We start from the raw sequence: 11613 nt of genomic DNA on the forward strand, positions 1-11613 counted from the left end.
AAGTAGCGGAAAACAAGTCAGATCAAGACAAACCGAGAAAGTATCGATATGCGGGAATGCATATGTAACTTAGTCAATACCATACGAGTATAAGTTAAGCAACATCACGCAGCAGGAAGGCCCTGAGTAGTTATACAACGGCAAATCCACCTTCTAAGACAAATTTTGTCTTGTACCGAATCCTAGCACTGATGGAGGTAGACGAATCGTGCAGTCGCAATCGTGGTGAGAAGAGATACCAATATGGACACAGAGTGGAACTCTGAAGTGTTGCGATGCTTCTAGGAATCAAAGAAAGCTTAACATTCAGAGAGTGGAGATCTGCCTCTATATATACATAAAGTTGTGGCCTTGCCAAGGTGCTATACACCCACAGTTGGGACTATGCCCTCATACCAATACTTAGGACTATACCTACTGATACATACTAGCACAATATACAGTAGCCCTTATATCCAATCATACCGACCAGCTTGCTCCCCTATACTCTCCATACAACTCTATACTGCTGGGACTTCAATACCATTAAGCACATGATGCTAGGATTAGTCCCACGATACTCTGAGAGAGCAGATCTGATTCTGATAGCAAATTTCGAACTCAGAGTGAGAGATTTTTGAGATTTTGCATTGCTTGCCCTTTACCCCTAGACATTCTGGACTTTTTCAAATGATATCGCCCATAAACTCACGCGTAAAAAAGTGCGAAATCTACCCTCTAAAGTAGGTCCTGTGACCGGCTTTGCGCGATTACTATATGCTGTGCCATACGCTGGGTAACGGGCAGAGAACGAGACTGGTTGAGGTTTGGTCTATCATATATAGTTCGCATTGAGGATGGGTTGTGTTCCGTTGTGGGTTTGGTGGGTTGAGATATCATACGGTGGAGTTTTAGGGATGGTAGGACATGGTATAGCATGCTTTGAATGGTTATTACTCCAATATGTTAGGGTGGCAGTGGAGGCGCATGACGAGGTATGGTAGGTCTACTTCGTGGATATCGGTATTCCAGAGTTTTCAGACATTCTAACGGATTCAGGAGTCGCAGTCATGTTCAGAGAATTTGTACTAAATTTCCCAAGTGTCGTAAGCCGCTAGAGTGCCTTCAAGTCCCCAACCTTACAATTTTCCCGTGTCATTCAAAAGCCCCCCCCTCACTATCAAACACATCCACCTTTTAAGGAACCTCGGCATAAGTTCTCACGAAGAAAAACCCCCCACAAACGAGAATGGGTGGTAAAACCACGGTCATAGGTGCCAGCTTCACAGACATCCTAGCAACCCTCTTCCACCCATGCATTCCCATGCTCCGCCACGCCTCCTCGAGCGTCAAATCTCTGTCGTCGGTCTTCCCAAAGGTGCGGTCGAACGGGACGATCGGTTCGATGTCTTCGGGGAGGTGAGAGGCCTGAACACGAACCAGGGCGGCAGATGCTGGGAGGACAATACCGAGGAAGAGGAGGAAAGGTGCTAGGATGGCGATGGCACGAGTGGGTCCGTCAACCCCGGCGGCAGCAAGGCTGTGAATGAGTCCTCCGATGAGGTCGGCAAGAAGTGTGACACTTGCAAGGGCTGGGAGGGTCTTTCGGGCGGTGGACCAAGGGGTTGACATCAGTCGGGTGAACCAGGTTGTGCTCCGAGGCTTGGAGATTTGGATGCTTTGTTTAATGGTCAGTACCTTTTCACACATCAATAACCGTGGGAGGGGGGAACATGCTGCGTGCAAACCATAGCAAACCTTCCCAATGCAAGACTGCTGATGATACTGCTGATGATCCTGGCAAGAATTCCTGGCAAGACCCCCCCAAGGGCAATCTGGCAAATCCTGTTGACGAAAAGCCGAGCGATGAGATGGAAGAAGTTCGCATTGAATCCTCTCCAGAGAGCAAAGAACCCGCCCTCGGAACGCAAGTGACGGAGAGTTCCGAAGAGAGAGGATGTGATATAGTGCCTCTCTTCAACGTTGATTCTAGGAACGGCCACCGCCTTGTGGTCATTCTGGCCGAGAGGGAGGTAAGCCGCGGGGGGGCTCTCAATAGAAGTAAGGATAGTCAAGAGCCCAGCGGTGTGGCGGATCTTTCGTTCGTTCGGAGCATCAGTTCAGCCCTTTTGCTCGATATCCCACAATAATAAGACAGCGAGAAATAACAAACCGCAATAATTGAAACCGCAAGGAACAGGAAAACAATTATGACAACAATAGCGGAATAGTTCACTCTGGATTCCCTGGGGAAACCACCCCTCTGTACCAAACCCGTCGTTTCTTCGAGGATCCAGCCGACCAGAGGAGCAGGCACTGCAGCGCCCAAGAACTGCTCTCCCACAGGGAACTTCATGATTACGGTAGCTGAATTGAGGTATTGGAGAGGAAGGAAAATGCGAAAAGAATTAAAAGATTTGGAACGAGCGTGATTGCTGTTGAGGGGGAAGGGATGTTATATGTCGGGGTTTTATGGATGGCTCCCCCAGAGTGATAAAAACGGTAGCATTTCATCTGTATCGAGGACCGCTACTGGGCAATCGCTAAAGATAGTGGGCAATATTTAACTGGCAGGGATACGGTAGGATTCCAAGGTCGCCAACTATTAGAGGGATCGAAAGATATGCCAAGAGTAGGCTGGAGAGCCAGGGTATGTTGGCAAGAAAATTTTGAGTTCCAGCAGCTAAGACCATTGCCAAATTGCCAAGGACAAGTAATGCAAGAGTAGTTAGTATGTAGACCTACCAAATATAGAAATTGGAAACCTCACATGATGATAATGTCCTCACTTCCCATCGTCTATACTGTAAAAAATTTTCAATGAAGTTTTCAAACGAGTTCTACCATGTCTTCAGAATCAACAAGAAATGAATCTCCTTCTCAAACTCCACAAGCACCAGCTCCTGAGCCAAGCGGTCTACCAACAACAGAGCAAGTGAGATAGAATCCGCAACAGGTAGTCTAATTGTCCAACTTAGAGGAACAGAATCGCTATCACTATTTTCATCATAAATGGGCAGCTAGAACCTAGGGGGTTCAAGCTGTCAGCCTCCCTCCGCATCATTTTTTTCAAGACCCTACAAATCCACCTTCTCTGCAAAATATTGGAATAAATATTCTTAGTATGTACATAATAAATATAATAATCAACTTTTAAATTTAAAATACCAAAAAAAAAAGTAGGAAAAAAAAAGAGAGAGATAAATAAACAAGATTACTATATACATAGAAGCTTACAAGCAATGTGAATACAGGAAATGATAATATACAACATGAGCAATATATAGCAAATCCTCTTCCCATTCGAGTACCACATCAAACAAGTATTGAAATTTGAGACCAACTGTCACGAACGTGGCTTAGCGAGGAAAGGGTTTTCACGTGACGCATAGTTATGAGTCACAGGTACGTTATTGTTTCACACATATGACTCATTCGGGTCATATGATTTGTTATGTGTAGGATTTGTGATGCTTTCGCACATGGCTCAAATATGAGTCATGGGACGTACATAGGGCGAGTGTGCCTTGTGAGTGTACCTTGCGAGTGTACCTTGCGAGTATGCCTTGCGGGTAAGCCTTATGCATATGATTTATGTTTTGCACATATAACTCGGTCGAGTCATATGATTGGTTTATTGCGTTATGATTGGTTTATGAGTTTTTCGCACATGACCTCGCTATGAGGTCATAGGGTTTGAACATGTGACCATGTTGGTCACATGATTAGTTTGTTATGATTTTGTTTCGCACATGTGACCACTTTAGGTCACATGATTAGGGGCGGAAGAACACTATATAAGGAGGCCGATGTGGCCGAGGAGGATAGGTTCTTCACGCTTTGTTCTAAGTACTTTTCCTACTTATTACTTTAAACCAATATAAAACACCTTTACGATCTTTATCTTTATTGTGACGTTATTATTATGCCAAGGAAGGTTCTCCACGAAGACGAGTTAGAGAAAGCTTACGATAGGCATTGCCGATAGAAGACAAAGGTCTTGTACTATCGGTAATGTAGGTAGAGGCCGAGAGCTATCGTAGGACAAAGGAAGAAAGAGATAGAAACGAGAAGTATCGTTCCCCGTCGCCAAGAACTAATTATCCAGAGAGGGATCGTTACACCAACAGCAAGAAGCTACCCATTCTAGCATGAGTAATCCTATACTAGGTTCAAGTCAGTTACTGATAATCAATGGCTAACTCCAATTTATCGAATGGGTTCAGAGTCAGCCTATTTCCCATTGCCCAATTCCTGTAATCCCTAAAAATCGCCTCAGCAAGTAGCAAATATTAGTTGTAGTACACGAGTGTCTCGCAGGAGTTGAAGATTATAAAATGATGGGAGAAAGAGAATTTTTTAGCATTCAGAGGGAGATTATTAAATGTACCAAGAAATTTGATTGCAGTGTTGAAGCGGTTATGAGAGACATATTGATTCAAGTAAAGATATGTTGGCCTATTTTCAAAAAAATAATGAAAGCAAAAAAATAAACAAAAAAATAAACAAAAGGGAAAATAAGAAATATATATATATAAAAGTAATAAACAATAGGAATATTATTACTTACAGGAAATATTAGGTTCACTGAAATGCATATAGTGAGTCAAGATCAGATGTTACTGTCGCTGCATTTGATCTTAACCAAGCTGGGATGATATAGTCAGAAATAGAAAAAAAAATGAGGAGGGACTGGTGGGTGAAAAGGCAGACAAGAAGGACAAACTGGACAACCAAGAGACCCAATCACAACTCTGATTAGCTATGACATAAAGATTAGTACAAAAGAAACAAATTGTATTAGTTGAATGCATAAACGTACCTCTCTTGGATACAGATAGGATGGAATTGAATGGGGAGGGAGAGGTGTGAATGGAAAGGGAAGATGCTGAGGAAGATGTTAGGAATACCAGAATCCGATACCTAGGAACCACCCTAAGTAGGGTAACCCCACTTGGAATTGGAATCTCTGGTCTCCAACACCCCCCTCTGGCTCCCTTAAGGGGCCCGCGCGTCATCATATATATCAATCTCAGTTGCGTCCTGTGACTATATTATCACAGAATTTAAGGTCTTAGAATAACACCGTATATGTCGCCGCCATCTGACCGACCGGATCCTGTTTTCAGGATATATGAGAGGGGACCTTCGGCTAGGTCTGGGAAGTGGAACGGAGTGATTCCGTCAACTACTCAGAGAGTTACCAGGCTCCAAAGACATGATACCTTTGGCACAGGCCGTAAGCAATGAGACGATTTCGCACAAAGAGATGGTATCAAATGGTAAAGGATCTCTACAAGAGACCAATACATTTACATCTACCAGAAGAGTCTAGAACTCCAAAAGGACACTATCAAAGAAGCCAACAAACTTCATGGAGTGTTGCAACTGGGTTTCGGAATACGTCGTAGTCATGTAGTGATTCCCAATACTATGATAGTTACTGAAACCTACTACCTAGAGAGCAACCAAGGGTTGCTGACCAAGGGATTAATTACTAATCTGGTGGAATAGCTTCCTGCGAGTTAATAGGAAGTCATCCAGAGAAAATCTATGGGTTGGGTATGGAGTTACAAAGGATCGGAGTCAGGCGATCTATGATGGTTATAATAACGACCACCTTTGCAGATATAGCCGTGGATAAAACTGATCATTTTATCAATGGCGAAGACAATTGGAGCCAACTCAGTTCGACTTAAGAACTAGTCCATAAGTCTAAAGACTCTGCTAATTGGTATATTACTATTGGGGACAGTATGTTTCCTAAGAAGAAATATCATAATTACCGAAGAGGGTGTGATGGTTTTCAGGGTCCACAGGTGTTCGCACCTTGGAAGAAAACTCGATATTGCGAATTATGATTGAAGAAGTACATAGTTGTATGATAGATAGATGTAGTCCGCGAACACTCAGATGTGGAATATAAATATCGAAGTGCCTCCCAAGCTTTAGACATCATCAAGCAACGGAGAAGAGACCTTAATAATATAATATTGTTTTTACGATTCTATCCTACTTTACCTATTTTACTTCGCTCCTAGTAGTCATAAACGAAATGAGTAAAGTCCGAGCCTTTCTAGACAATCTCCGTCTACAGAAACGAATCTCTATTAGCCTAGACAACTTTGAAGTCTATCAAGTTGTCTCCGCCTAACAGAAGAGGACATAGAAGTAGTAGGAGAAAAGGAGAGAGATCAGAGAGGGAAAAAGCGAGAGTGGAAGGAGCAACCCAGAGCAGGTATATTAGCAGGAAAACGCTGAAGATTAGTGCAGAATCAAGAAGAAATTCTTCTTTGAGCATTGGAGGTATGGATGGATGAGAAAGCGAGGAAGTTATACAAGAAAACACTTACAGCTGAAATTGATAAGCTCGTAGGTGTAATTGCTAAAGCAAGTCAGCCAGTACCAGGGAGGGTATCTGGTAGGAGTTCAGAGCAAAGGAGAGGAGAGAGACTTGCCAAATATGAGAAAAAAGGTTGAATGAGTTAATAGAAGCATAAAATATTGTGCAGCAAAAGTTAGATGAGTCAGTAAAAGAGAGAGTGGAGACAGAGAAGCGGAAAGAAGAAAGACAAGTGAAAATGATGGAATTGCTTCAACTTTTAACCAATAAGTAAAGGTAAAATATTGTTTGTACTTTTAGTTTGATTTTATGTATTTTTTTGCTTATTTTCTTAAGTTATTTGAGTTTTTGACTTTGTTTGTAATTGTTTATACAATGATTTTAAAAATAATTTCTATACAAAGTCAAGATACTCAAAATTACTTGGAGTTTTACAGCTAAACTTAATACTAGTAGCTGAATCCCAAGAACATGTATGTATATTTGCAAGAAGAATACAAACTGCATAATAACTTCCCACTGGTAATAGTCCAACCTTGAAGTTTAACTTCCGCCCTAAAAATTCCCATTGCATAAGTGCTTTTCTAAAGTCCCATTCTATACTTATTCATTGTTGTAACATATGCTTATTAAATTGACACTCGGCTGGAGTCATGTCACGATTTCGGAGATTGCCGTAGGCACCAATTATGCCTGGTTCTAAAAGGTAGGCTGGATTACTATAGACTACTGGCTGTTATCCACTTGGTAACCGCATTGTAGGCCATATATTTCTTCCAAATTGTGAAATACTGTACATACTCCAATCACATAATGTACTCTCATAGGGACCTATAGAAATTATTATAATTAACTTAATCTTACATAATTGTCAATAATGTACAATTAGAAATAAGAATTTAAAGTAAGTATGAGAAATAAACAAAGAATTAAATAAAGAATTAAACTAAAGAATTAAACTAAAAAAATAAATAAGAGTAAAAGAATAAAAGGATTAAAAACCTGCAAGATGGATGATTAATCCATCTAGTGCCATAATTACTTGAAATTTAACTGAATAGACTTTTTTGTAAACAGAGTAAAAGAATTTCTAATCCATTGTACTGGTCAACAGATAGCTCGATGGGTACCATCAATAAATCCATATATCCTATTGCCGGGATTGTCAATAGCATCATAATATATCTGAAGTTGCTCTGCCATAAGCCCTTGAGTATTCCAATACAGTAACTCTCTCTACTGCTCATAGATATATATCAAGATCCCATTAAATACTGTTTCAATCCATGAAATACTGTGACCAAAAACCTTTAAATTAATTCTTTATTAGCTATTATATTTTTTAATAATAATAAAAAATATATATAACCAAAAAGTACGTGTAAATAAAACTAAAAGTACAAGTAGAATTCAGTTATAAAAGAAACAGTATAAGACAAAGTACAGTACATACATCATAGCAACTCTTATAGTAATTAGGAAATGCTAATTGAAATAAAAGTCCAGCCAGACAGGTTTCTGGAGCTGCCTGATAGCGGTTTTCCAACTCCAAATCTTGCAGCCTAAATGCTCATGCTAGCTCTAAAATTTCAGCTTTTGTAAATTGAAGCAATTCAAGATACCAGTTATCACTCTATGTTAGTAGATTAAACAGGTACTTGGTACAGGGAGGATGACCATGGTTGGGACGAGAAAAGCGTAACTGTTCACGCTGGATTTAGTAATGAAGTGGGTTTGTACAGATATGCAGAATTATTCTGTGCTTTTTTCGTAATCGCTGCTGCATTTGCAACAGAGATTAAGTAAAAATAAAGAAATGGCTGCAGTATAAATTGTTATGCATTCTTCTGCCATTTTGTATAATTGTACTACAATCTTTTCTACATATTCTGCAGATGTTACCTTTATATATCTACGTACAATCCCGCTTTTTTGATTTCCAGCCCTTGTTTTTTCCTTCTCTCTTTGTTCTAGCATCCTCTTAGCCAATATTTATATCTTCGTACTTGCCTTAATGCCCTGCTGCCTGTAATCAGCTATCAGGGATATCAACTATCCCTACCTGAAATGTCTCGCCTCCCTTCTTTGTATTTCACCTTTCCTCATTGATCACTGTTGCTCTGATTATGGCATTTTCTGCAGGGATTATCACATTTACTACATCCTTCTATTAGTTTCAGGCATCGGTCACCATGTGAGGAGACTTTCCTATTGGTGCTAGATCTGTGAGTCAGTATTTTTTTTTTTGTTAAATCGTAGAATCTATTTTCTTAAAGGTACAAAACTCCACTATAAGAACACAGCCCAGTTAAAGCATGGATCCTAGATACAAGAGCACCTTTGCAATAACCGCCCCACACTCCTGATTTAGTCCTTAGATATGTTGGTCAAAACCTCCTCCATAGGCCTAGGGGAAAACAAGCTAGTCCAAGTCCCTCTGGTATAGGACCAACCGCACATCCACTCCTAAGAAAGCTCCTTCTGTACAAAACAAAAAAGGCACAAAACAGGACCAGCAAGAGCCAACAAGAGAACCCATACTGTATTCTCTTAAGAAAGGAAACACAAAAAAAACCCAACATAGGAAACCACCTTGATAAACCACATTTCCCATTTTTCAACCGGTTCAGCCTTGGCTAGTAGCTGGGAATATAGGGAAGAACCATGATACGTTTACTTTGTGTAATGAAGGCAGTCGACCTGGACATGTCGGCCTCCAGTGGAGTGATCATTTATGGCTGGTCGGATGGGGTCATGACTAGAGGCAGTACAATACCAACCACGCAATGCTGAGTAACTCAGACATTGGTAAAGAAGTAAACCTAACTGAGCAAAAGAACCCAGAGGAGCAGAGGAGTATTTGCAATCTCACACAGCTTAGCTGAGGTGGCTACCATGGAGGGAGAGGGAGGACAGGAACCACAATCTGGCAAAGAGACTAAAGTCTAATAACAGAGAGGGTCAAAATTTCATTTAGCCCTACCTTGAGGTTTAGTGTTCAGGCCTAAAAAACCTTTCAAAGTTCAGTACTGGGAAGGGATCATGAGGTGGTAGCATGTGGTGTTAACACTCGCCATCACCTTCCCAAACAGGAAGGTGAAAAGCAGGATCAGGAAAATAGCGGAAGAGAAGCTTGATCTGCGAGTCAGTAATCATACTCATACTTGTACGAGGATAGTAATATCACTAAGAAATGTGGTTAACTAGAGATACAGGTAATCTTGCACCCTATTGAACCCAGTTTATGAGTTGTCGTCATCTTCGCCATACTAACTCGCATTACATGATAAAAATCTCACTACATCTCTTGTACCTAGATCTAAAATACTGGAGGGCCACTTTCTGTACAGTTGTGTCCGTAAAGTCTTCATACCCCAGCACGGCAACGGTGTTGTCCTCTATCCCCATAACAACTACCTCTACCATCACCCTCCCACATACTCAAAGAGCTAGAGAAGACTAAAATAAGGAAATTTATGCCCTGTATAAACATACTGATATGGGGTATAATAAAATTTCTAAGGTTATGGGTATCTCTAAGGCAACTGTTCAATCAGTAGTCAAAAGAGCTGAATCCAAAGATGGAAATACCCATGATGCCCCCAGATCTGGAAGACCAACAACAATTACCCCTCAAAAAAGAAAGATAGTGGAGTCCATTATCAATGCCGAGCCTCATTTAGCATTACGCGACATTACCAAAAAAGCGAATATTGATCTGAGAAAGATATCTGTAGATAAGATCATATCAGAAGCTGGTTTTAAGCTTCTGATACCTAGAAAAAAACCTTTTTGGAGGAAAGGACAGAAGGAGAAGAGAAAGAAGTTTGCTAGGAGAAGGAGGAATTGGAGGGGTGCATGGAATTGGGTTGTTTTTGTGGATGAAGCCACCATTATCTATGATCCAAATCCTTCTGGTAGGAAAATTAGAGTTAGACCTGGTGAAGAGCTGGAAGAAAAAAACTTGAAGCCTAGCTTTAAGTTTGGGAGGACTAGTATTGGGGTCTATACTACAATCATGAATGGTGGCAGGACTGAGTTAATTCTTGTGAGGAAGAGGGGAGAGGAAGAAAGGATCAGTAAAAGAGACAGACTTGGCCTCAATTCCCACCAATATGCAACTGAAATCTACCAGCCATACCTCATCCCTTTTATAGAAGGTCTGGATAGACCTTCTAACAACATCTACCTAGCAGCAGACAATGCCTCCTGGCATGGTGGTGAGGAAAACAGAAAATTGCAGTCAGACTGTGGTTATCAAAAATTGCCTTTGCCACCCAACTCACCAGATCTCAATCCTATTGAGAACACTTGGGCTCTGCTAAAAAGAGCCCTCGGAAATCGATTCTCCAGGTTGGATAGGAGGCCTCACAGTGCTGCTGAATTATTTCAGGCAGCAAAGGAGGAATGGGATTTAATTTCCCAAGAGAAGTTGAATGGGTGGATAGATAGGATGCCTGAGAGAATACAAGCTGTACTAGATGCAGATGGTGGTCATACAAAGTGGTAATAATATTTTCTTAAGGCTTATTAGTTCTATTCATATACTTTTCTTAATTGAGTTGTTTGAATTTTTTTTCAATTTTCCATGGAGAGGTGTTGTGGTTGTGTGGTTGCGCCACCGGGGTATGAAGACTTTACGGACACGACTGTACTCGCTACAAGAACGGGGTACCGGTACGGTACTTTGCAGTCCTGTCAGGGAAGTAATCATAGCCCTGCATAACAGCGGGGTTTAGCAACAGCCCAGACATTATGTTATTATCAAGGGGCCCAAATACCGGTAGTTAGTAGGTGGGATAAGAAAAATTAATTTCAGAGAGTCCTACTTGTATACTAGTTTAAGTGAAATTATGTCAGGAAATTGAATGTTGGGCTCGAGGTATGAGCTATGAATATTGGGTGTAAACTTTTAACAAAAACTATCATACCTACTATTATACATTCCCATAATCCCTGTTGCAGGTTACTCATTCCACTCGTAGGACGATTGCCCTTCAGTACTGAAAAACAAAAAATTGTGCGTAATGGTATATGTACTTCACAGGATGAGAACCTGCTAGTCACCAACTATCACTGATGAAACTTTTGAACCATAAGAAAATGCCTTGCAATTGCGATCACCTTCAATCTCCAAGCTAGCTAATCAACCTCTTCGCACAAGACAAACCTCAAAAAAAGAAAACCCCAGAGAAAAAAATCCAACCTGTCCTGGTTGTTCAACTATCTCGCTACAAGACACAAATTCAAAACCGTTTCCCCACTTTCCGGGTTCCTCCGTTCCTCCGTTG

The 11613-nt window shown here is 41.0% G+C and overlaps 1 protein-coding gene; it reads right to left on the reverse strand.

Annotated features, from left to right (window-relative positions):
- Positions 1–1052: 1052 nt before the first annotated feature.
- GSTUM_00010510001 (uncharacterized protein) lies at positions 1053–2530 on the reverse strand. XM_002841343.2 has 3 exons: positions 2153–2530; positions 1713–2075; positions 1053–1657 (listed from the first exon to the last, which is right to left on the reverse strand). Exons 2-3 carry the CDS (start codon positions 1994–1996, stop codon positions 1177–1179), a joined length of 765 nt encoding a protein of 254 aa, XP_002841389.1. The 5' UTR covers positions 1997–2075; positions 2153–2530; the 3' UTR covers positions 1053–1176.
- Positions 2531–11613: the final 9083 nt, after the last annotated feature.

The sequence above is a fragment of the Tuber melanosporum genome (assembly GCF_000151645.1).
Source record: "Tuber melanosporum whole genome shotgun sequence assembly, scaffold_7, strain Mel28".
NCBI lineage: Eukaryota > Fungi > Ascomycota > Pezizomycetes > Pezizales > Tuberaceae > Tuber > Tuber melanosporum.